General features: G+C 40.2%; 1 protein-coding gene across 1 annotated transcript; it reads left to right on the plus strand.

The window, feature by feature from the left end:
• Positions 1-1,717: 1,717 nt before the first annotated feature.
• adipor2 (adiponectin receptor 2) lies at positions 1,718-27,321 on the plus strand. Its single transcript, XM_041030008.1, has 9 exons — positions 1,718-1,845; positions 14,068-14,123; positions 14,219-14,506; positions 22,077-22,256; positions 23,292-23,463; positions 23,957-24,143; positions 24,279-24,466; positions 24,568-24,761; positions 24,916-27,321. Exons 3-9 carry the CDS (start codon positions 14,420-14,422, stop codon positions 25,042-25,044), a joined length of 1,137 nt encoding a protein of 378 aa, XP_040885942.1. The 5' UTR covers positions 1,718-1,845; positions 14,068-14,123; positions 14,219-14,419; the 3' UTR covers positions 25,045-27,321.

Here is a 27,321-nt window from a genome sequence, read left to right on the forward strand (position 1 = left end):
CAAATCCCATAATGTCCCTGCATACACTGAGTACTTGGCACAGGACTCTTAAGACACATCACTTACTGTAAAAAATAAAATCAATGTCTTGAACCATGATGTTGGACTTTGTCAGAAAGTCAGGTGGAGGGAGATGAACTCTATGCCAGCCAGCCAGGTCAACTGATTAGCTGAAAAACCACAGGCTTAGTCAATAAAACCATGTAATGAGTAAATAATGAGTTATGTAAAAAATAATTTTCAAGTCATTAAAAGTTATTTGAGATGCTGTCAGAAAATACTGTAAACCCCTTGTAAATGTGGTTGGTGAGTAAGGTAGTCACATCAAGCTCCCTTCAAATTTGACCTATGTAATCATACTGATTCATACTATATTGTATTCAGACATCTCTCCATAAAATACACAGAGCACAGTTAAATCAATAAATTACCCTGTAGTTCAAATACAATAAAACTGCACCCATCATTAACAGTTCTTATCTCTCAGGTAAGATATGATAAGATAAACTCATGGCCCAAGGAATAATCAGTTCAATGTACTGAGGTAACGTCACTTCACTGAGATACATTCACCTGCATCAGCAAAGCAATGGCAACAAGTTTTCCAACATTTTTAGAGCTACCTCTTCCAAATGGTATTTACGTGGCCTCTCGTGTACAGAAAACAAAAGGATAGCTCCCCAACAAGTTGTTGAACGTGTTTAGTGGTGATACTGTGCACCTGATTAACCAGACCAATGAAAGTCTGCTGATCTGTGCTGAGTTTAGCAACACACCCAGCTGCCAAAGCCTTGCATCACAATAAATCCATTTGCACAATCATGCAATCAGAGTTAACCATAACTGTAGCACAGCAGGGCGTGTGTTTGTGTGTGTGCGTGTGTGTGTGTGCTGCGTCAGTGTGCACCCATGGATAAGTACAGCCCAAGCCAAGAGTGAGGAGAGGACAGAGAGCAGATGATCCAACAGTGGGGTGAATCTCAGCATGAAGTAATTTTTATCACACTGCATGCTCCCTTCTCTGGAGGTGCTGCACCTCACTGATTTTTACTGTATAGTTGCTCAAAACATGCAGTGAGGATTTATAATCTGAGTGCAAGAATTACTAAAGAACATTAATAATGACATTTTTATTACAACTACAGAATAACTTCTTATCTTAGAATACATTGCATTAGTAACATACATACTAATGTTAAAACAATTAAATCAGTCAATCGAAAGAAAGTGAGTAAATAGTCAACAATCTTTATAATAAATTATATTGATAAAGTGGTGTATCAACCAGAATCTTTTGGCTTGGGGTGACATAAAGTATGCTCCTGGTCGGTAGGTCTTAGGTTGACCAAACACTGTTGAAACTTGCTCAATTTCCATATGGCAACTGTTTGCCAAACAAGTTTGTAACTGACAGACTGACAGACTTCTGTCTGCGCAATTAAACCACCATTTAAATGCAGAACGGCATGGCTCACATCGTATCTATTTAGCCACGTTTATACATTTCAGATCTGAAACATTGCTGCATCCACTCATTTTCATATTTTTACCTCGTGGGATTTGTCAAAGTTCCTAAAAACTACAAAAGACTTTCTCAAAAATGTCTTCCTGTTCCTGATCGTCAGTAATTGGTCGTTTTTTGTCATTGAGAGATCCGATTGGCTACCTTTAGCTCATGCGAGTAGCGTCACGCACTGATTACCTCCCACCGACGTCTCTGAGTCCAGTCTACTCTAACGGCAGTCAGTAAATGTTCGGAGTCCAGAGGAGCAGAGCGACTACAACTCTCTGTTAACTGAGTTACATTAACAAGGGGACGGATTTCTCTTCAGACATCAGGACCAGGTGAATAATACAACTCACAGTTGCCTCTGTAGATCGTTATTTTTGTTGTTCTGTCTTGTTTTGGTCTGTTACAGTCACCCAGGAGTTTCCTAGCGTAACGTTAGCGACTCTGTGAATGTAACCTGCCAGCTAGCCGCTTTGCTATCCAGCTAATTCTGGCTGTCAAAACAACAGAGGGAAGCATAATCTGCTAGCCAGCGAGAAAATACTGCTTTGCTTTTCCTCTTACGGGGCATTATTATCCACACGGAGCCAGTATTTGGTATGTTTAAAGGCAGATAGGTCGATGTGGGAAGCTGTCAAAATAAACACAAGCTCTGTTCAAGAGTTATCTGGCTTCTTTCGGATGTGGCAGCTCTTGTTAGCGGACTAGCCAGCTCGCTAGGTCGGTGTAAACAAACCCTCACCACAGTCGGTGGGCTGCAGGCTGTTTCTTATATTTTTACCTTTCACAACACAGTTATTGTGAAATGAAAGGAGAAATATTATCGCAGCAGCTTAACGCTGTTCAAATGGAAACGCTCCTTTGTGTGTCTCCTGTTTTGAAAGTGTACGTTTTGTCGCTGTCAACAAGAAGGTAGTCTGGCTGGAGTTTTGGGTTTCTTTGTCTTGCTGGCTCGCCAGTGTTATGTTGACTCCTGTGTACTCCGTGTGTCTGAGTGTACATCATTGGTTAGTGCGGATAATTTAGTGCACTTCAGTGTATTTGTTTTTATATGTGAACGGTTGATAGATCCTCTGTTTTACTATCACTGCAAGTAGCTGATGCAAAGGGTAATTTATATGTTGTGGCTCATCTTATTTATAAATGCGTGTTTAGGTATCTAGCTTCTTGCTTTGTTGTATTTTGATGCCGTATGAAATCACAAAAATGTGCTGTAAATCATTTTGTACCTGAGTAAGGTCAGGAACAGGCAGTGTTTATCTAACATTGTTATGACTTTTCAGATCAAGATAAAACTGCTCTCTGTAGAACAGACTCTTTGTGCCATGCAGGATTATGTCATAAACAAATTATGTCCCCAGATCAGATAATATAAATTGATTTCATGACTTGAAGACCTGACCTGAGCCCAATCTGTCTGCTTTGGTATGCATTAGGTGTGATTCACTATTTTATCAAATAATGATAATTCTTACCAAAGATGTGACTGCTGAAAGTGTTTACTTAGCCATCAGTCATCACTAGCAGGCAATACTGTCAAACTTTACAGAAATTACCAGCACTTAACTGGTGACCACTGAGAATTGCTTTCTATAAAATAAAAAAAATATATAGAGGGAGACTTTGGAGCGTTAAATTCCTGCTTTATTGCTCCTTAATATTTCCTTTTAGTTGTACTTAAGCTGCACATATGCCCATCCCATTTCACTGTTCTTTTGACTGTTCGGTTTGCCACAAAGCTTGAGGTCATGTCATAAATATTTTATGGGCTGGGTAGCTGATAGCCAGTTTGTCTTGAACGCAAACTTTATTTGTACAAAAACACTCCCAGTCTCCCCTTAGCTTGAGATTAGCCCATGGATATTTCATGGAGCAGCGTCTTAGTTGGTAAATGCGTTGAAACACATTTTACATTTTTAATCAAGGTCCTCTTGTGCAGTGTGACCCTTTGGGGCTTCGAAGTGTCATTATTTCTGTTTGTTCCTGTGCAACTTAACAGTAGCAGAAAGAAACTTAAGACTGTTATTTGTAAATATAATTATACATACCCACCCCTGTTTTTATTCTCAGTTTGCACCTGTGTATGTCAGTGCATTTCTGTGTCAAAGCCTGCATATGTATTGTAACCATGTTCTATAGAAAAATCAGGATGTGCACAAAACACCGTACTCACAGTACCACAGTAAGTTTACCACACAGCCTCTATTTATCTGAGTCTCACATCGTTCAAATTCTTCTAACCAGGACATTTGCAGCAATTTCCTCTTAGAAGATATTGATTTGCAATTTTACAAAGAATGAATTCAGAGCATCCAACTCTCAGCCTGCTAGGCATGGCTGTTGAGCAATACGTCATATTTTTTTACTGGAAGTACAACTCTCTAGAGAATTTAATGTATAATGAAGTCAGTCTTTGACAGTGTGCCAGGCAGGAGAGCAGCTAAACATAGCTTCTGAGAAAAGCAGTGAACTGTCATTGCTAAATTGATTGATCGTAAGACAGAGTTGCTGTCTCTCTCCTTCTTTTATATTTCTCTTCTTGTCTCTGTGCTTTTTTACTTTCCTTCTCCACTCACAGAATGAGGCTATGGTGTACCAAACAAAAAGAACTAAATGCTCCTTTCTCTGAAACCGTTCGTTTTGTCATTTTGTTGCCTTAGTAAACATGCACACACATTAATACTAGATAATTACTCTGTCAATAGACACATTAAGCATCTTAAACACTTGTGAGTGTAAACAGCATTAACGGAATATGTTTGTGTCTGAATGTGTGTGAGAGTTTGTGAGACCAACGGTGTAAGCTACAACATTTGTACGTACTAATGTTGGCTTACCAACTATTTTGATCATCGACTAATTGTTTTAAGTAAGTTTTGGTTTAACTAACAGTCAATGTAAATATGTCTGGTTGAACTTTGACAAATTCTGATCGGCATTCTTTTGTTTTATATGGTATTTACTGGACCATTAATGAAACTTTTCGAAAATTGATGGATGCACAACAGTGATATAAAGAATTGTTAATTAAAGGCAGCTAGTTATATCATCCCACAGTCTCACAGTAACCTTGTATAAAGAATATATAGTAGATGAGCCTCTTCATATTGCGGCACTTAAAAAGATTTTTAATAAAAAAGTCATAACCTGTGGTAATTTACTTATATCATAGGCACAAACCTAATTTCCCACCCTGGTGATGAGCTGAGAATGAAACTTATATTATCTGGAAAAAATATAAACTCCTGTGTTTTATTCCGTCCACTTCACATCTCACAGACTAAAGAGGGTAACTTGATATAGTCAGTAGCTTTAGGTTCCCTTTTCATCAGAACATTTTGGGGGGACTATTTTTATCTTCATATGACCCACCTTTGGATTACCACCCAGTGCTTGAAAATCACTACATTTGGTTGCTCTGCGTTCACTAGCAGAGCCAACAGAGCACTGGCCTTGTTCTCGTCTGGTCTGTGTCTGCTCTGTGTTCATATGGTTGGTGGTTAGGTACCATTTAGACACAAAGGGCAGCCTCTTCGAATATCCTTGGGTGGAAATTGGGACAAGATGTGTCCATTTTTAGTGTTAGTCTAGGCATTGAACAGTGGGGGTCCAGGTATATTCATTTTCCTGGGCAGTTGATTATGTGGGGTTAAGTGTTACTTTAGTGAGACAGTACCTGTTACATGGATGTTTTATGTATTGTGTCTCGATGTGGAAAGCTGTGACTCTGGGAGCCCGTCTCTTTCCTGGAGGCAAAACCTTGTCATTTTATTTGTTAGTGGGCATGTTTGGGCTCCTGCTACTCTCAATGAAAGCCACTGACTTATTCAATAATACTTGCTGTTATAGGAGAGGATCTGCTTCCAAAGAAACTAAAGGACTGTGAGATATAGATTGCATGTTTAGCTTTTTGTTCGGATGTTTGGTTAAAGCTAGGGAGAGTGAACTGGCACTGTTTAAAATGTGTGTTACAAATATCGTGTGTTTGTACCAGTGACCTGTTTATTTAATATCAAACCAAACAGTGACTTTGACCTATTGGCCCATCTCTTCCGGCAAAGGACAGCTGAATGTCATCAAGCATATGACCTGTTCTTATGTATGTGTGTGTGTGTAATTTGTCATCATGGGTTTTGGGGGGTTTTTTTGTTTTTTTGTTTTTTTTTTCTTGTCTTACAATGAAACTAGGACTCTCTTAGCACCAGGGTGGTCTGGGGAAATTTAGTTAGTACATAACATCAGAGTTTTTTTTAATGGTAATATATTTCTACCATCCACCATATCTGTTAAAAAAGTGTGTGAATACTCAGTAGTAAATGCACTACGTGGCTCTGTGCCTGTGTGCATACTGTGAATGAGAGAGCAAGTGTGTGTGTGTGTGTGTGTGGTGTTCACTTCACACTGGTTTCCTTTGTTTATCTCTTCATCATAAGACTGCTGGCAGCCTCATCAGAAACTCACTGCTGTACCAGGACTGAGGGGTCACCAGGGAACACACACACACACACACTGTGCTTTATAATTTTGCTGTCAGTTGATCTATATGGGTTGAAAAGGCAAGCAGGATAGTGTTTTAATATAGAAAAAACATGCTGAACTAAAATCTATTCCACTGAGTTTCTCATGAAGTAAACCCCACCCATGTGAGGCTGCAAACAGGCTAAAGCAAAGTAATTATTTGCACTTACTAGCCTTCAGGTGTTGCTGTGTGGAGACACAGAATCAAAGGTGTGTTTTCAGTAATGTCATGGTAGGATGGGTGTGTATGTGTGTGGTTTTGTTTAAGTGCAGGTCTCAGTGCGATCACACAGTCCCAGTGAACAGTAAAAGCAGTCATGTGGTCTCCAACAGCAGGTTTAAATCATTGTAAAGCTGTTCCAACTGCAAAGGGAAGCCTATTCACCTGCCGTAGGAACTTGTACAGCATTACAGCACAGAGAAGTAAACTGCAAATGAGACTGACTTTGAGTGACAAATCCAATATTTGCAAACTTATTGTCCACCCTTGCAAAATAGTTAAAGGAACAGATTAAAGAATGTTACAGTGGAGGACTTAAGTTAAGCCCTAGTCAAGAAAATAGTAATAGCCAGAAGTTGACTGGTCTACTTTAAAATTTAGAATTCAAAGGATGATTTTAATTTTCTCTTTCTGCCAGATGAAGAGGTTTGAGATCATTTTTGCTGCAGAGGCTGATAATGTACAGGTTTTAATTGGTTTGTAGGGACAAAGCCACTGTCTGGGATACAAAAAAAGAAAACGAAGTGACTGACGTCAGCACTGTTTTTCTGTCTGCTCAAGTAAGCAAGGTCAGGGCCTTAAGATACTGACAGTTTAACGTCTTCACCTACACTGAAAAATTCCTATGCTGATTAAAATACTCCCCTCCACGCACACACTCCTACCCCTGACTCTTCAGGCTACAGGAGAAGTTTATGTTTGACTAGTACTGATATTAGCAAATAGTGAAAGGAGACGGACAGACAAACAGAAATACAACAGCTGGACAGGAGTTAAGTCCAACTTTAACCATGTAGATTAAAGGGCAATGTGCAAAATGGTTTGTCAGAGGAAGTGTCTCTCTTGTATAATGTGTTTGTGGCTTTTGGACTTTGTTTATGCTGCTGTGGGGCTTTTCGTCATTTAAGTCATTTAATTCTGGCTCAGTTAAAAGAAGAAGTGACATCTGTGTCAGGTAAGTTGATATATTAAATTAGAAGATCTAAATGCCAACAGGAAATTTTTATCAAAATGCCCTCCTGCAACTTGTGAAAATGGTCAGCTACATAAACAGAAAGTCTGTTTAGCTGCCCGGATATGCACCTAATTTGCATTATTTCTTTAACATATCAAAGATGTGGTTGAACAGGTTAGGTGATCAGTAAGTAGGTAATTGTAGTCTGTCAGGTTGTGGAAACTATTCTGAACAAAAAAACCTTCATGAGTAAAGATACAGATCAGACTAAACCTGTTCTGACAGATTATAAACAGATAGGCCCGTGTGACCTGTTTTAACAAACTGTCTCCTGTTGACTGTTTCGAGCCTCTGTCTAACCTGAAAAACCAGGTAGATGGTAATGGAAAAGCTCAAGGTCATGCCCAAGCCAGATTTCTGTTTAACATGGGATTTGCATCATTGTTGAAACAACACTCGGTGAACAGTTGGATAAACTCACTATCACACATAATTTCTAATATAACACATCAGTCAAATGTCTCAAATATAAAAAAGCAGACTTAAGAAAGACACACTGACTGATTAAAAATTTAACCATATAAAATGATGGGAAATGGGTTGAAAGGCACCCGCCGCTTCCTTGTTTTGTGTGTCTGTGTGTGAGAGAGAGAATATTGACCTAGCAGGTGACAGACCACAGGCCATATCTGGTGAAGTGACTCAGACATTGGACACACAGTGTAGGGAAAAGTCACTTGACAGCCACTGACATTCACTGCTGAACAACCAGTAGCAATACTGACGAAGGTGTAATACTGCTGTAGTGTAAAGTGGATAAAGGTCCTTCATTTTGTGTCAAACACTAAGGAGTGTCATTTAAATGTGCTCACATTTAAATGACCACATTTAAACATTTAAATCTTTTCTGTGGGTCGGTCAAACAAATTCATGAGGATCTTTAGCTTGCATAAGAGGAGATTCTTTGCACAAAACAAATAAGGTACAGTTGGATGAGAATCAGATTAAGAAAAGGTCCACTGTTGTTGCATTTTTCACGGCCTGAAATTTAGTCGAAAAACCTTTCAGTGAATTGTAGATATTTGTAGAACATGACTAATCCTCATTCCTTCACTCCTCAGTCATTCCTTTCCTTACGGTCTTTACTCAACTGATCTCATAACCTCTGTATCTCTGCTCTTCTTTTCAGTCTCAACGTTTCTCTCTCTGCTTAGGTAGGTTTTGAAACGGTGTACAGTCTGTCTACATGTGACTTACACACAGTAGTTGTACTGCGCTTTGACCTTTGTCCTACATTTGTTTTCTGCTGAATGAAAGTAAAAGAAAAACACTGCCTTGCTTCAAATAATCTATGACCTACAACTTGATGTGTCATTACACAAACTCCCACATGAACTCATTCCGTCCCCAGGCACAGTTGCATGTCTGACTAGCAGTCGATGCTGTAAAGCAGGTTTTGTGAGTCACATTATTTGCCCTTCCTTAATATGTTTTTCTTTGCATCTCTCCTTTCGTTTCTCCTTTAGTTGGCAAAAGTCATGCTTTCACCCACTTCCATCCACTGTTCTCATCTGCAGTGAACTTCCTCATAAAACTCATTTTTCTCCCCTGGCTTCCAACAAAAAATGAATTTTCTTCATATTTAGGCAGCAGTCACCAACACTTTCAGAAGCCGTGGTCATCTCTTTGACATCATTTATGCAAAAAGTGATGAATGTGAGGTTTTGTAGTACAGATGGTCACCACCATGACAGACGGCCCCCTTGACCTAAGCTGCGTCTCCAGTCCACAATTTAAGAACCAGAAATGGGCACTTCTGCCTTTTTTTCATTCCACCTCCACTTTGCTGCTTCCCAGGTTCATCACCCACTCTCTCCCTTGAGGAAAAAAAAACTAGAGAACAAATCAATTCCCATTGACATTTCTTTTTGGTTTTCAGGCGCTTTTATTTTCTTTCTTTTCTCAGTCTCTTTCTCTTCTTTTCATCTGAGTTCCTGTTGCCTTTGTCCATCAGTTGCCAGGATTGATTTTTGGAGCCACTTCTCTAGTGACAGTGACCTGTGTGTGTGTGTGTGTGTGTGTGTGTGTGTGTGTGCACGCGTGCTCATGAGAGAGAGAGAGGGAACAAGTGAGAGACAAAGGGGAAGATGGGAACAATGAGTGTGAGGGAATGCTGAGCACATGCCTGTGTGGAACAGTGCACATGAATAAATAACCTTCTGTTTAGCCTGTTAGCATGCTAATCTTAGCTTGTTAACATGTGTGTAGTTACCATTATTTCCAAAGTATAGTTTAGAGTTAGAAGAAATGCTCCTGGTGACGTGAGTCTTATAGTAACCAAAGAGAGGCGCAGCATTGCCTACACCGTAAAGTGACGCAGATGGAGTTTGAAGTAGATGAACTTTGCTTCTCTGAAGCTTTTCAAAGTTTAGATTCAATACATCAGACAGAGAACTTGCAGTGACATGCAGTGTAGATAAGATGTGCTGTATGACAGTAAACTAAAAATAAACACCTTAAGTCAGAGATGAGGAATTTTTCCAGTATAGCAGCATCAACACAAACACAAATGTCCCAGACAAACCTAGTTTCTTTGAATTTGTTTATGTAATTCTGAGCTTTTACAAGCTCATCCACCTGAAGAATTTATTTTATTAAGGTCAAAGGTCACATCAGTGATATTATTATGTAAAGATCAATAAAGTCTCTTGTGTAATGAAAAAAATTGCTAAGATCCTTAAAATTGCCTATTCACATCGGTGCTATCATGGCCTGCCAGCCACAAGTTGTATTGTCAGCTGTAGTGGACACACACTCAGTATTGTAGATATTGATCTTTGGGTCAAATCAATAGTATCAGTATTAAAAGCTCAATAGCATCCATTGTTAAAGGACAGTAATGTTTATTAATGGCATTGTGGTAGTAGCCTCAGGGCCTTTTCATGATGTCAAGAGAATAAAATATTAAATATTAATGGAGCATTTCAGTGAGTGTGCTGAAAGATTATTGCTTTTTAAAATATACACACTGAATATAAGTTTCTAAATATTGCTGACAGCATGCACTCGTGATTTGTTACTCTCTTTTAGCTATTTATATATTTTTGAAAAGCATTGGCGACTGAGTAGTTTCATTAGTCAAGAAGGTAAGTGTTGCTTACGGGCATGCTGTTAGAGTGTTGGTTAATCCCTTTCTTGACCCTGGTTTACCCAGAAGGTCTCAAACGTGTGTCCTTCAGGCTGCTGCTGTTTTCATCCTCTGTGTCCCCCTGAGGTTAAAGTATCACTCAGGGGCAGTTAGATGGTATTATCTGAGTTGTTATAGCTTGCAGAAAAAAAAAACAGAGCAGATGGTAAAATTGTCTGTCTGACAATTGGTTTGTGTCATGGAGGTTCAGTGTGGAAAAATAATTGAACCTCACGCCGGGACTTTAACAGGGAGAAAAATGAGGGCGTATATGATATTCTTTCAAGGCATTTATGAGCCAAGAAAATTGTGATCATACAGTTACCCTGCATGAAGCATCTTGATGAGTCATCTTGCATCCTGTTGTCAACAGACATTGTGTGTCAGCTGTTCTTCAGAACTGAAACTTCAACACTGGGATTTGGCTCAGACCCTGGGAAGCCCCATTTGGTTTGGGCATGTGAAAAAAATGTTTTCTTCTTCTTTTTCCCTGTATCGTATTTTCCATCATTGTGAGGCTTTTTATCTCAATATGGGGTCAGTCTGTTCTTTTCTGTCTGTTATGCTACTGTGGTTGTCCAGTTGGTTCTTGCAAGCGGTGCCAGTGAGCTTGTGTATGTGTGCTCTATGTTTTTGACTCACATTTGTGAATAATGTGCTATATGACGACTGAACTGACAATCAAGCAGCTGCTGTTGCAAAGATACAGAAAAATGTCACACAGCTGTTCTTCAGTTCTTCATGCTTTAATTACCTCACCGGGTGTTTGTGGCTATCTAGTTTTCATCAGGGTGGTGTCTGAGGTTGTTTGCAGTTTCCAAACATACAATCTATTGAGTTAGTCAGGGGCTGGATGTGTATAAAGTCAACAGATTAGTTTGGATTATCCACAAATATTCAGAGATGGAAGAGGTTTGAGCATACTGTTTTCATAAAAACGAGGCTGAAAGGAATTGAAAGCTGCTTTTACTTAAAAACTATGGATTTTCAGCCTTTTTACTCAAGGATCAGGCCAAGATTAAAAATTGCCTTTGTAGCCATCCACACAAGTCTCTGTAATGTTATTCTCCTTCCTCCACTGCTATCAGACTCTTATCAGACCCACACAGGAGAAAACTTCCCGGCTATTTCAATTCTAAGGAGAGCTGTTTGTTCTTGTGTGGCAATCAGGCCACAAGACTGTTATCTTGGGAATTGACTACAGCTGCAAAAAAATATATATATCACAAGTAGTTTATTCCTCTTATCCCCTAGCTAATAAGGAACTGGTATGAAATCTCACTTTTGATCATGACAGAAGATGAGGGTGCAGTTACACGGGAACAGCGTCAATGTAATTTTCAAAAATAGTCGATTGAGCAGAAAGAGGGGGTAGGAAGAGGAGAGAGATTGATTGGACATTCTCTGAGTGTAGAAGTGTTTGACTTCGATTAGAGAACTTGCCCACAGGCCAGTCATCTCTGTTCAGCTCAAATAGTCTTATACCTTCTCCTGTCTGTTGGTCGATGTCATTGTGTTTCATAACACAATGACATCGACCAACAGACTTCTGCCTTCAACATATTTTTCCTATGACTTCTTTCATGATTTTTTTTCTGTCCACTCCTTTATAGTGTATATAGTCCTTTCGTTCTCACGTCTTTGTCTCTTCTTGTTTTTTTAGTGTGGCAAAAATCTTTCATCACCACCAGCTGTGGTTCGATGTTTAATCTCTATAACATTTTTCATTCGCTGTAAAAACCACATATATATGTATTCGCATGCTCTACACACCACTTCTCTGAAAAACACTTCTGCTGTTGCTGTAGTATACGCAAGTAGTGTTAACGGCTGGTGAACAGAAGCTTGGCCAGCTTTCAACAGGAATGTTTTCACTTCACTCATTATAGAATAATTGTTGGCTGCCATGGGTTTAGTTCTTGTACATCGTCTTACTAAGGTCTGTCAGGCTGTCTACCTGCTTACATCACCCTATTACCAATTATGTCTTCAACAGTCCGCCTGTGTATGTTTACAAGCACATGCTCAGGTGTGTATGGGCATGCCTTTGTGTTTCTGTTTTTTTCCCTTGAGCATATTATCCCCTAATGTATGCGTGTGGTAGCACAGGGGGGTTGGTTTAAATGAAGTGGTCCAGTGCTCAGGGGCATGTTCACATTGGCTTGGCCCCTCTGGAGGACTCTGTGTGAGTGTGTGTGTGTTTGTGTGTGTGAGTTTGAGAGAGAAGTGGGTAGAGGGTGAGACAGAGGGAGAACATAGTGTAGTAGTATGCTGATATGAACGTGCAGCCGCAGCTCTCATCATTTACGGTACATAAAATCTTTGGTCGTGAGCGAGTGACTGTTTGGAAACATGCTGCTGTAAAAACATGCAGATATGAATAGGGTCTAGGTCAGGTACACACGAGTACATTTATCCTTACGAAGGCTAAATGCCTTCTCAAGGATGGAAAAATAGATCCTCCAAACCAAGGACTTTCACAGGGCCTGTTTTTACTGGTCATGCAAGTTTAGGTTATGGTTAAGGTGGTCATATGTTCAGTAATACCACCTGCACACTTTTGTTCCTGTAGCCATCATGACAATATCTTACAAACTTTAAAAAGATTTGTGTCTGAGTTTAAAGCTCTGTAGTGGTAGCGTCTGTAGCATTTCTTTTTTTTTTTAGTTATACCAGAATTTATGAGACACTTTAGCGGATGTGCATGCCAAGGTGGATTTAGAAATGACTATCACCTCTCAGTTATGACAGGTTCTGTGCTAAAGTGGCTTTGACTAACCCAGCAGCAGCTGACAGATTTTGATTTAATTTCGGTGGAAATGTCTGTGCTTGTTCCTCAGCACTTTTTTTTCAAACCTGAATTTTAAATGAAGTGATATTTCCCAGTAAAGCAGGCAAATAGTTGTGTAGAGAAACAGTGAATTGGCTAGAGAAAGATGAAGAAAGAAAGAGATTGTACATTCTCAACATGGTACTCATCTACTTCCTGTGTGTGAATCTCTTGTTCCTGTCCTTGACACCTCTTGTCGCTAAGCAACTCACCATGACAGCAAGTTGGCAGCTACTAATTGGCTGCCGATGTTAGTTAATGCAGTATTTTAAAGCCTTTACATCATGGGTAACTTTTTGAAGTGACAGAGGTAAAACATCTAATCTCTAATGCAGAAGCTAAAACTGAGCAGAGCATACAGTGATTTTCCTGCCGCACAGTTTGTGTTTTAAGAGGATTGAACTTTGTCACCTTTTAATTTCAAGGCTGTATCTCCACTAATTATATTTTTAGCCCAAACAGAATTTGAAGCCATCCTACTACACTGGCTGGAATATATGTACTTATCCAAAATGATACTACATTCATGTGTTTCATTTCTCAGGTATAAAGCAACATCTGACATTTATTGGTTATATCCCTGACTTGTATTTTTTATTGTTTAGGAAACAACTTCGCAGTATTATATTATTACCTCAGTGCTGTAAAAGTATGGTGTTTAACAGTTATAATGTTTTGGTTCTTTCTTCTGTTTTGTTTTTGTTTTTATTGGATTTTATTACTGCGATTTCAGATTTGAGGATAAACAAAATGATACTAACTTTTTCTTCCTGTCCCTGTCTTTTCTTCCCTTTCTTGCTACTTTTCTTCCTCTTTTTCTGTCTCTCTCCAACTTTGTTCCACAAAGTCCTGAGTAAAAGTGTCGTCTCGTCCAAAGACTTCAGCCTCCTCATTGGAGTCCAGGTTGGTCACCTCGTTTATACTGTCATCTTGCTCTGCTTACAACTGCTGCAGTTTTGTCTTCTTCACCATATGTCTATTGTGTTTGGTCCTGTTAGGTTTGGTCTCATCCGTATTTAAGCAACAACATCAGCTGAGTCTTCTGTCCGTTCCACGGCTGAGTTCGTTCCAGTTTTCAGTGGAGGTCAGTCCAGCGTGTCAAGCTGGACGGAGGAGAGACGAGTGGGGCCGACGGCCCGGCCTTCGTGCTGCGACACAGAACTTCAAACCTCACCACAGATAGCACGCCTACAGATCCCATGAGTCCCCGGGAGAAAGGAGACACACCCACCTCAGGTTCTTCAACCAGTCACCTCAGTACCACAGAGTGCCCCTCACACAATGGGGTGAGTATCCAACACACACATTGACATGCTTTCATCTGGTTGGTTCAGAGGCATGTGGTGCAGTATGGGTCGACTGGTCACACAGTAAAACTATCCCACCAAAACACATACTCTCACATTAATAAATAAATAGATGTTGTTAGCAGGGAAGTAACTGATGCTGACTGGCAAAGTCTCTCACTGTAATAACTTATAATTAAAACAACATAACACAACATGAACCTTTTTGCTCAGAAAGTTGTACTTTACACACAATAACAAATTCAACATTGTAAACATCTTTTACCGGTGTCAGTAAGACTTTTTTACATCAGGATATTTGCAAAGCAGCCTGTGATACACGTGGGACTCTCATGTAGCTAAAAACAGAGTGGAGGGAAGTCACACACACACACACACACACACACACGTTCATCAGAAACAGTAATTAGTGCTGTGGTTTAATCACTTAACCACAGTCTGTTATGTATGTATACAACAAGTTTTAGGACCAAGTTTGCCTTTGAAGGCCTAATGTTTCCACAGATCAAAAAAGAAAATTAAATACTGTCGATACTTTAATCTCACTTTAAAAGGAGTGTTTTAAAGTTAAGAACAGATTTAGATTTAAAGTAGGTTTAGGAAGGTTTTGGGAAAATTGGCCACGTTCCCTTTTTAGAAGTTCTGCATGGTGTTGTTTAGCACTGCTTTCATTTTCTTGATGGGCCAATTACCCTTAAAGCCTTTTAAATACATGCAAGTATGTGAAATGCAGTGCATGATGCAAGAGTGATAACGTAACACATGATGACACTTCCAGCGAGCTGCAGTAAAATGCAAAGTAGAAACAATGGATTCATGACTGCTGCAAAAACAGGCATGAAAACTTGTGAACTTTATTATGTAAAAGTTTGTACAGTACAAATGCAGCACAAAATATGTCTATAAAAGAGGAAGTTACCTACAGTGTGTCTGTGAGTTAAAAAGATCAAGTGCTTTCTACCATTAGCTCTACAACGAGAGCACTTGAGTGTTTATCGCCTTGCTCAGGGGCACCTCAGAAATAGTTGCTGAGGGATAAAAGTGCATTATGTAATCAGTTTCCCTGGTTTTTCAAGCAGGTTCTTGGAACTTGATTTTGCACGGTTTGATCATGAGCCTGTTTCCCGAGCGTTTCAACCTCCACCACCTCCACTTATTATCGACAGCCTCACCACCTTCAAGGCTTTTCCGACTCGATGATGAGTCATCCTGTGCTTTAGTAATTAACAGTGCATTATTATAGAGATATCTCAGCTCTGCCTGATGTTCAGTTTTAGTTCAACCCTAAAGTCGAAATTGATGTGGATATTGAACGTGTTCAAGATTCACAGCCCCTAAGAATAGGCCTGTTATGTCTATATACAGACATCTTCCTGGAAGGAAAGCAAACACATTACCAAAAATCTGTGTGATTAGCATCTCACAACAGCAACATATCGAACTGATCAAACAAACGTGCCTGATACTCTCCCTCAGAGGTATCGCTTGGGTTCACTTTTAGACTGTGTGCATACAGACAAAGCTGCCGCTGTGTTGTTCAGTGTGAAAGGCAATCAGCTTAGAACCGTTGATCTGAAACACAATAGTGTTCGCGTGTGTGTATTGTGTCTGCTTGTGTGTGCCCTTTTTACATGCTGTAATACAACACGGATACCTGAGAGGATGTTAGGGGCCCCCAGTCAGCACAGGCAGGCTTTCTTAACACCCCACAGGCCGCCCATTGAGTTTTTCAGCATTTTTGGTAAGTGTTAGTGCGTGTCTCGAAACCTGTTTGTGAGTGTGTGGCATAGCTGTGGGTTTCAAACATCCTGTTTGCCATCCTGTTTGCCCTCAGACTGTCTGTCAGAGATGTCAGAGATGTCTCTTGTTTTTGTAGTTTGATTTTTTAGTTTTTCAAAAATATACTTTTTGTTAAAAAACAAACACAAAAAACACTTTTTATTCCAAGATGTTTTTCAAACTTTGACCTACTCCTCATGAGACTGTGGTATTTGTTTGTCTTCCTGATCACACGCCCAAGTCAGAAAATAATTTTGGAAACAATAGATGTTTACCTGCCAACAACCAACTACCTTTTGTATGAAGTATTTCATATGCAGATGTGGTGTTTAGAATTGTTTTTAACAGACCGTTACAGTTAAAAAGTGACGTAAAGATGCCTCTAAAGCTAACACTCTGAAACAGTGTAGTTCAATTTATACCTACATTGGTGGTCCAAAAGTGCCAAACTTCCAGTGTCATTAAAGTTCAATTAACTATCTTTTACAGGTCGTTTAATTCAGTTCACGTAATTAGATTTGGAAGAATTTTAGACAGCATTGGTTGTTAGGCCAGTCATTTTCATTTGAAAGTGTGTGTTGACACAGCTAATGAAAATTAGATTTTCAGGAGAGTGGAGTAAAGATCCTGCAGAGAACTAAAGGTACCCAACCCAATAAAGTCTGATAATGTTATTCAGAACCTTAAAGGAGTTAAATCCAGAGTCTGAGTATACTCCTGTGATTCTACAGAATACAGCAACAACAGATACTGTACTTCTTTCTAAACATCAGCCTTAAACTCTGCCTGTGGAATTTTATTACACACACTTTGACCACGAACAACAACACAAAGGAAATTCCAATAAACTATGAAAAAATAGCTGTGAACAATGCCTAATATTTTGGACATTAGAGTTTTCTGCACATCCTTCCTCTGTGCCGAAGGTTACTGTTGACGCCCAGTCTGTGGACAGGAATGTGACATCTAGTTTCACTTCCTTTTACTGTACCTGCTGTCCACAATCACAGTCCTTCAGTTATTCTAACATCTTTTGTAGCCACTATGCTTTAAACCCTCGAATGCTGTAAGGAACAAATGTAAGGTTGTTATGTTCACAGCAACAAAATGCAAAAGAGTTATTGCCTTTATTTCTGATAATTACACAGAAAAAGTGGTTTATGGTGCAGGCTAATATATCTGAATGTCCGACATGTCATGGACATATTCCAGTTATTGCATCTACATTTGCATAAATCAGGGACATTCATTTTCTTGCTTTCTTGCTGAGAATCCCATGAGAAGAGCTATACCATTCTCCTATGTGTATGTACCTTGTTTAGTCCATAGAAAAACTGAAGTCTTATAACCACAGTTTGTGGTGTTATGGGGAATTATGTGCAAGTTTTTGTATGGATTAGAAAAATTGAGACCCTTGGACAGACCTCTCCTAAGGTTGTAGGTGAAAGCTAACCCCAGTTTGATGTCAGCTGTCCTACCCACTGAGGCAAGAAACAAAAACACGTTTGAAGTGCTTGATTTAAGCCTTCAAACTGTGAACAATTTGATAAAAATCTGTTACTTTGTTTCCACGCTAATGCAGATTTTTCATGCTCTCCTCGTGATCATGGGCAAAAACAGAGGGAGCGGTTTGTCTTGTAGCGGCCTGAGCACAGTGTCTGTTTTTTAGAGTCAGTGGTGTGTGTGTGTGTGTGTGTGTGTGTGTGTGTGTGTGTGTGTGTGTGTGTGTGTGTGTGTGTGTGTGTGTGTGTGTGCTTGGAACATATCCTTTCCAAATGGTCCCAAAAGAACATTGTGCATGTGTGAGTCACATGTTGAATCTCTCTCATCTGTGCCGTGCAGGGGTTACAGTGTACAAGGGTAAGCTCTTCCCTCTTTGGTCCGTTATAGATTCAGGCTCTCTTGCCATTGGTCAGAACAGTTTCAGCTGTATTCCTGTTGGCTGGCAGCTGATTCCTGTATCCCACCCTATAACATACCGCAAGCATGTGACTTTTTGTTTACAAAGTTCCATGTTTTCACTGCATGATGAGATTTTTCCTCAAATGTCTGCCCTCCTTCACTCTGTCCTCAAACTTATCTGTAGAGAACTGTAGAGCTCAGCAGAGCTAATGAAAGCAGAGACAACACACACACACGCACACACATAAACACAGCGTCTCAGGTGTGCGTGCATGTGAACAGCCATTAGTCCGGTGAAAGTCATTAGCCAGGTCTGCATACAGAGTGGTTAATCGGTCTGAGGGGAGCTGGATATATGTTTTTTTTGTGTGTGTGTGTGTGAGACAGAGGAGGAGATTGGTCTTTAGGGGCTTTTAAGAAAAACTGCCTCATTTAATCTTGAGCAGAGCAGTGTCTCAGGAGATTTCCTCTTGTTCTCATGTCTGTATATTATTCAAGTCTAGCTCATGCTTATATGAAAAGTGTGAGAAGCCTCTGTTTTTTGTCCTGCGCTGAACAGTTTTTTGTACTTTTACCCATCACCTGGTCTTAGAACCATTGTTAACAGAACAAACAGCTTTATGTTTGTTTGCTCCTTGTTGTCGCTTAGTCATAACTGCTCTAACGCTCGTAACAGACAATGTGAGGTTAAGAGTGCCATGTAAAATTGCTTCAAACTTCCCCCCTAAAGCCACATGTCTACTTTCATAATAGACTAGCTGCCCTTTTGATGCTTTGAACTTGTTATCAAATCCAGTTTAAATAAAGTTCCGGACTCGTAAAAGTGCCTCCCTCAGGCGTTTCCCAAGAAAACTTTTCCCAGAAAAATGGGAACAGTGCTCTGCTTGAGTATGACAACAAGTGAGATGATGATTACACATGTGACTGTGGCTCTGTGTCAGACACACCGCCAGCCTACCTGTGCTGACCTCCAGACTGGTATAGTCATACATGGTGAGCTGTTACATGGGGAGTTTTCAGAGCTGAAGATGGACACTTCCCAGAGGGACGACATCATATCCTTGACCACTCACACACACACGTACTTTCACACAGAGCGAAATTTGATTCCATAACCTCTGCCATAATTACTTTTTGGAGGCCGTACAGCTGAGGTTGAGTCACGTGTGGTGCACATACTGCGTTCATCCAAGGAGTGTGTGTGTGTGTGTGTGTGTGTGTGTGTGTGTGAGTGTGAGTGTGTGAGTGCCAGAATGTAAGCACATTAGTGTGTTAGGGATAGCCCGTATTTCCAAGAACCCCAACCTTGCTTCGCTCTTACGGCACTGCTCCTATCTGAACCTTCTCTCTTGAGTTGTCATTAGATCTGATTACAGCAACTTCAGCTGAGCAGTTGACAGCCAAAAACCCTGCATCACCTGCTGCTAAACCACAGCTCTGCGGCTTTCGCAGTCTGGCTTTAGTTTAGTGCAACTGAGCAGCTGTTTCACAGGAGGAAAAAAAGCAGTTTCTGCTCCTTTTCTCAATATAGCAGCTGGTCACTTTTCAGTATTTTTTCCTCTCAATGTGAGAAACATACCCACAGCTTCCTCATGCAGCTCGTGTTGTCTGTGCTAACAAACCTGACATCACAAAACACTGTGACTATACAGTAGGCTAACAGCTGTAGTCCTTCAGTAAAAAAATGGGTTCATGTGAGAGGGTGGCTGATCATACATCACCTAAACGTGCAGGTTATAGGCTAAATGCTTCCCATTCATCTCCACCTTTCTCCCTTTCTATTTCATCCTTTAAGTGTTAACTAGAATGGTGTGTGTATGACACACTGTCCCTTATTTCTATCTGCCCTGAAAGAATTAACTCTTATAGGACTGTCACTTCCTTGTGTGAAACAGCGGTGTGTATGTTGTGTGCGCGGTGTGTATCTGAGCGTATCGCCATGCTTCATTCGGCCCAGTTTCATCTGTGCAGGTTTGAATGTGAATGTATATGTGCTGGCTTGTCAGGAGGCACCACTTTAGTGATGGCATATTGAGTGCACTTAGAGGACACCCTCTTGTCCAACCACACACACACACACACACACACAGTTATTCACACCCTTCAAGAATAACCTTACAATCCACTGCAAGACGTGCAGCATCTGGATTTAAGCCTACCCCTACGTTACATGCACGCATGGACACACATGGGAGGCTATTACTGACACACACACAAAGACCGCAGAGCACACGTGACCACTTGGCAGTCACCCAGATACCCTCTGCTCATATAGTATCCTCAATCACTGACGCTTACCCTCACACACACACATACACACAGCAGATGTCAGGTGTCACCTTTATCATGGTTTTGAAACACAGTGGATTTATGAGAATGTGGTTTTACAGTTGCACACTTTCAGGGGTGATGCAGACTGTATGTGTGTGTGTGTGTGTGTGTGTGTGTGTCCTTACAATACTCAGCAGCAGACTGAGATTTGACTTCATGCATGATTAAGCACACACGCACAGAGTATGCAGGCAGGTGTAAGACTAGCAAACTCAGAATTTAGTAACCTGTAAGTAACTGTCAGCAGAAGACACAGCATGGTCAACACACACACACAGGCAAGAGCAAGGACCATGCAGTTGGAGTGTATTTTGCTGGTGGGACTTTAAAAATGGGTTAGTCATGCATTATATATATACAACAGGACGTCTCTCTGTCTCTGTCTCTCCCTGCAGTTTTCTTGTTCTCTTGTTCTCTTGTCTATCTCTGTCTCACCGCCTTTTTAATTTTTTTTTTTTAAATAATTTTCTCACTCTTGTCTGTCTTTTATTCGACACCCTCCTCTTCTGGAGTAATATAAAAGAACAGAGGGCACATCTTTTCTAATCATTTCCTTTCAGAAGAACATGGCATGTGTGGAGGAGATCGTGTGTCTGTTCTGGCATTAAACAAATAACAAAATAATGTTTTCCTGCAGGTTTTAATGCAGACATGCCCCTAAGCCTTATCAATTCTGCCCACCTGAATCCACATGCTGTTTTTAGTGTGTCAGTGTGCGTTTGACTCTGTGTGTGGGTCTGTGTGTGACTGTTTGTTTCTGTGTGTCAGTTATGATGAATGACTGTGTATTTATCACAAAGCACTAGCCATATTAATTCTGTCCCTAGCTCCATAGCTGTGACAGCTATTGTGTTAGATTGAATTCACGCTGTCTGTCTAATCTTCTCTTTATAAATGGAAGGTTAGACAGACTGCGTCCACATCTGTCCCATCAAAAATTAGCCCGGTTTTCTTAAAATATACTGTTTTAATTTCTGCTTGCTGTAATTCTAATAACCTGCATACAACAGACAAAAGGCCCAAATCAGACCAGTCAGTGTTGTGATTATTGATGTGATTATTTTTTTTATGTTCTGCAGTGTTAACACCATCATACAGTGACAGCATACAGCAACAATTTAAAATAAATTTACATAGTCTGTGTGACCTTATTATCTTAAGGATTTATTGAACTTGTTGGATATCACTGGTCATTAGCAGGTTATGCAGAATGATCAGTGATGAACCTGTGAGGAAGTTCTGTTGTCAAGTTGAATTTCATTTGCATGTGAGAGGAGGATTCTGAAAGCTGGGATCAATAGAGCCTCACACATGTCTGAAGTGGGTAAAATTTAAAGGTCACCCCCTCTGTCTTCCAGTTACACTTCACGTCATTCATCTATTAAAGCTGAAATGCCCCAAAGAATTAAAATTCAGACCGCTTGAAAAAAAAAATGCTTTTTTGCTCTTTGTTCAAACAAGAGAAAATGTCCTACAAGTCATTAAATAACCATTCCTCTACAATCCCTCTGTCCTAACAATGTCTGTTTCTTTTCAGAGTGTCCCAGAGTGCGAAGAGGAGAGAAGAATAAAGGAGGAAGACGACAGAGGAAGACCAGATGGAGAGGAGAAAGAACAGGAAGAGGATGAGAGGAGCAGCGATGAAGGTTTCATGGGAATGACTCCGCTGCTGCAGGCTCACCATGCCATGGAGAGGATGGAGGAGTTTGTACACAAGGTATTGAACGCGTACACAGCGATGCAGCTACACAATTCAGTTTCTGCTAAACTGGTTTCACCCCTTTGTAGCAAATATTCCCTCTTAATCCTTCCCTTTAACTGTACATATGTTTTGGAGCACCACACTTTTAATTCCTACTCCCACTTAATTTTTTACTCTTCCCAAGAGCGATGTTTGTTTTACAGTGGATGTTTTAAAACAACACTCAATAAAACCAGGGCAAACCTTGCACGCTCAAGTTTAGCAACTTTTCTTTTTTTACTTTATTTTTTTCAAGTTCTGTTTGGCCTCTGGCAGGGTTGAGCATGTTTTACAGTGCAGTTTGAGAGTAAGTTAATAAAAAACAACACATTTTGGGGTTTTTTCCTTCTACCATCAACATTGCCAGGAACTCTCAGAACATGGTAGCGATTTTAATGAGTTTCACAACAAATTCTGAGAAGCCAGTTTATGTCCTGCAGGGGTTTCTTACTAAACCATGTGTTATTATTTTGAGATAAACATGAACAAGGAGGCAGACATGAAGAATTATAGCGACTGCTTCTAAGAGGACACTGCTGAAATGTTGACATATGAGCTAAGAGGACCCCAGCTTGGACTGATATTCACTCACATGCACACTGAGAGTCTTCTGAAATTGTAACCAGCAGGTTGTAAATTAAAGACATTAATCACCCTGGAGAGAAACTGTCAAAGGGTTTATCTCTCCCTCTCTCTTTTCCCTTGTTGATGGTGTTTGCCATATCGGACTACAGTTTATTTATTTACATCCCTTGACCTGGCACTGTTCATTTGACACCGACACCTACACTACACAGTCTCGTGATCACATGCTGTACTCTTTTCTTATGCACAGACACTCAGTTTCAAGGACATTTAATAAATTACCAGCTGCTTCTCATAAAGGACATTGAAATTCAATTAGAAGTCATTTCTTTCTTTCATTAACATTTTCCATACACATGAGCTTTTGGCCTCTTATTCCAAGCCTGATTATGATGTTTCTGTCTGTTTTCTTTATTAACCAATCAGGTGTGGGAGGGCCGGTGGCGCGTCATACCTCACGACGTGCTCCCCGATTGGCTGAAGGACAACGACTTCCTGCTTCACGGCCACAGGCCGCCCATGCCTTCTTTTCGCGCCTGCTTCAAGAGCATCTTCAGAATCCACACAGAGACAGGAAACATCTGGACACACCTGCTAGGTATGACACTTACACTGCGGGCCCTGATACACCTGATCCAAACGCACATCAGTGCCTTCCTAAACTAAACCCAACAAACCTAATCTTAAGTCTCAAGAAGCAGCAAGGCAACAAGACACAACGACAAGTCAGGACTGGGATCTTTAAAGTTGCAAGAAATAGTACTTTTGTATTTTTTTGTTTGAGTCAGATTTGTGATTTGTTTGTTTTTTCAGTTTTGGTTTCCATCCCATTCTTATTTGCTTTAAGTCAGATCAGCTGAGGTAGTTGTCTCTTGGCTTGAAAACAACTTTGTGAATATTGACTCCCACTGCTCCCACCTGGTGGTGTAAAAGAGATAGTGCACCTTAATGCTACTGTGGTTTGAGTGAGATTTTGTGAATATTACTATTACCTTTGTCTGGTTTTAGACTATTTAGGTGAAAATCAGCAGCTGGGATATATAACCTCTGTCTCTTTCCATCTCTGTCTCTCCCTCTGTCTGTCCCTGCAGGCTGTTTGTTTTTCCTCTGTCTGGGTCTGATGTACATGTTCAGGCCCAACATGTCTTTCGTGGCTCCGGTCCAGGAGAAGGTGGTGATCGGGATGTTTTTCCTGGGAGCCATCCTCTGCCTCTCCTTCTCCTGGCTCTTCCACACAGTCTACTGCCACTCTGAGGGCGTCTCCAGAGTCTTCTCCAAGTAAGATGCGCACACTGTAAACTCACAGATTATGAAGTCTCATTCCTTATTACTGTGCTTATGACACTTTACTAGGAAAACCACAGAGTCGTACTGTGTCTGTAGACCATCCTCTCTGTGTTTTTCTGTCTCTAGGTTGGACTACAGTGGGATTGCCTTCCTGATCATGGGCTCATTTGTCCCCTGGTTGTACTACTCCTTCTACTGCTCCCCTCAGCCTTGTTTCATCTACCTGATAGTGGTGTGTATACTGGGCCTTGCCGCCATCACCGTCTCCCAGTGCGACTTCTTCGCCACACCGCAGTACCGAGGAGTCAGAGCAGGTAGAGTGTGGTTGTGACATGATCAGTGGATCAAAAGATGTGTGAGTAATGTACCTGTCAGCTCATTGCTTGGGTTTTCTGGTCTCTGTTGCTCTGTGTAGGAGTGTTTGTGGGTCTGGGTCTGAGCGGCGTGGTTCCCACTCTGCACTTTGTCATCAGCGAGGGTCTGATCAAAGCGACCACCATCGGTCAGATGGGTTGGCTGCTGCTGATGGCGATGCTCTACATCACCGGAGCCTGTCTATACGCCGCTCGCATCCCTGAGAGGTTCTTCCCTGGCAAGTGTGACATCTGGGTGAGTGTTGTTTCCCTGTGTTAATTTGAAAGCAATATCAATGTAGGAGCAGTTTCTTCTTCACATTTTTCTCTCCTCATGTCACTCTGATTCTTTCTCACATATTTAACGTACTGTTTTTCTCTCGCTGCCTGTCTTTCTTTCTCTTTCATAGTTCCACTCCCACCAGCTGTTCCACATCTTGGTAGTTGCTGGGGCTTTTGTTCATTTCCACGGCGTCTCCAACCTGCAGGAATTTCGGTACACGGCGGGAGCCGGCTGCGCCGAGGATGGCACTCTCTAACACACACACACGCATACTGACTCACCCATTCACTCACACACATTTTACGGGGAGGCACTGGTTCTAAAAATATGCACAGAATTTCACACACAGACATACATACATATTCTACTCAAACACACACATAAAACCTAAGACATGCACACACACGCTCTCCCCCCATCCTGAAGACCGAAGTGGCTTGTTCGGTGTGTTTCTGTATGCGTTATACACAGGATGGCCTCCCAGGGGGCGCTATTAAAACTGATTGAGAAGGGGTTTTGTTCTGTCCCTCTGTCTGTCTGTCCATCCCCACCTCCTTTGGCTCTGGTTGTTTCCACTATAACAGTTTTTGAGACTTTACTTTTCCCAGAAAGTGTATCCATTTGTTTAGGAAGGGCAGAGCCATTCAAAACCTCCCTTGAGAAAGTCTGCATTTTCTTCTGTGTTTTGACATTTAATGGTTTGATTTGAAGAGGAAGCGTAATTGTGGCTTTCCAAAAAAAAAAAAAAAAGACATTTTGGGGTGTTTTTTTTTGCAGAATGCTGTTTTCCAAGTTACATTTTAGAGCATTCAAATATGGAAAAAAAAGGAAAAGAAGTGACTGGAAAATTTCTTTGGATTTCTTCCATGATTGTTAAGGTTACAGGGGGAGATGTTGGGGTGGGCGGGTGGGGGCTTAATAGTCACTTTTAAACGTTAAAAAAAAGAACCCTTTTCCATGTAAATAAGATTTCTAAATTTTGGGTTATAGATTTGTATGAAATATATATGAAAAAAAGAACAAAAAAATATGTTATAATATGATGGCAAGAATAAATAAATATGTTAGATGATAAATCAATTAAGGATGAGGAGAAGAGGTGTTATATCTACACTTGTTCTAGCAGTGAGGTGCAGTGGCACGAATAATACTGATTGGAGGGAAGCGCTTCAAATAATTTCGTTAAGTCTGTATATGCAAGGATGAGAAAGTAGAGAAGACGAAATATAAGGCACAACACCTGAATCTTATCAAACAAGCAGCGACTGAGAGACTTGCTTGTATTTTGTCTCCGAAGTGACAACTCAGAGTCACTTTTCTGAGATAAAAACCTTGAAATATTAACAAGGAGACAACAGAACATCTGTCCTCTACTCAGTGTTTTTTTTTGTTTTTTTTTTTCCCATTCTTGACTTGAACCTGCGGCCTTGTGTTTTTCAAGCATCACAGAGTCGGAGCACTGATTTGAAATCAGACCTGGGGCCTCATAAATAAAACGTTCTCATGTGTACATGTGTGCTTGAAACCAAATATAAAGTCAAACCTATGAAATATAAAAGTGTCATCTTGATATGTAGCCATTTTCATTTATCTTCTTACTGTAAATTCTCTTATATATCTAAAGATAAAACTAATTTTTATGCCACCAATATAATTTTATTCTTTTTTATGACATGCCCTTAAATGACTCCTTACAGCACATCAAGGATAACTTTAAGACATTTTTATAAACAAGGCCCCAGAGTCACATATGTCACTTTGGTACTGTAAATCTACAGTATTAATACAGTACAGATGCAGTTCACTGTAGTCCTCCTCCTCCGTGACACTTGATAAGATTCACCTACATACAGAAAAAGGATTCTCTGTCTAAAAACACGTTTTTCTTTATTGACTGGATTGTATTTTAATTCTGTTTTTTGGTATTATTATTTTTATTGCAAGCTTTAATTTTCTCTTTGCTCTTTGTTTTTTTCTTTCATCTGTTTGTGTTGCTCAGCTGGAGATCATTAAAAATGGCAAAACAAAAAAAAATCATAAAGTTTCCCAAAACAATCTGACGATGTTCTCAAATAATTACCGTAACTACTATAAGGGCACATGAACAGTCTCAGATACTGAGACTTCACTTAGAGGTTACTACACGGTGAACTTTTTAAACATATGTTTTCTTACAATACCAAAATCTTGCACCTGCACAATGGAAACACTTATATTCTGAGCTTGTCATAAACTGTATTTCTGGGACTGAAATTTAGGTTTGCAAATTTCTGAACAGCAAGTTGAGTTATTATTTGCATAATCAGCATCTCTTCTTTGCATCACACTTTGCTTTGAAGAAGAAGAAAAAAAATCTTATTTTCATCCTCTGTTTTTCTTTTCTTTTCCTAATTTTCTGTTTTTATTCTAGTTTATATTAATTTATTTCTCTTGGGGAGCGCGTATTGTCTGTTGAAGCACACGGGAGTGTTTGATTGCAATAGACCTTTATATCTGCTGTATTGTTCTAATAAAAAGGTTTTTTTGAATCTGT

This window comes from Toxotes jaculatrix, chromosome 22, assembly GCF_017976425.1.
Source record: "Toxotes jaculatrix isolate fToxJac2 chromosome 22, fToxJac2.pri, whole genome shotgun sequence".
Classification (NCBI taxonomy): Eukaryota; Metazoa; Chordata; class Actinopteri; family Toxotidae; genus Toxotes; species Toxotes jaculatrix.

Bases quoted from the DNA above. Each gene is read 5' to 3' on its own strand.
- adipor2 (XM_041030008.1), top strand. From the start codon at position 14,420: ATGAGTCCCCGGGAGAAAGGAGACACACCCACCTCAGGTTCTTCAACC. The intron at 14,507-22,076 runs GTGAGTATCCAA...GTTTCTTTTCAG, and splicing joins AGTGCCCCTCACACAATGGG to AGTGTCCCAGAGTGCGAAGA. The intron at 23,464-23,956 runs GTATGACACTTA...CTGTCCCTGCAG, and splicing joins CATCTGGACACACCTGCTAG to GCTGTTTGTTTTTCCTCTGT.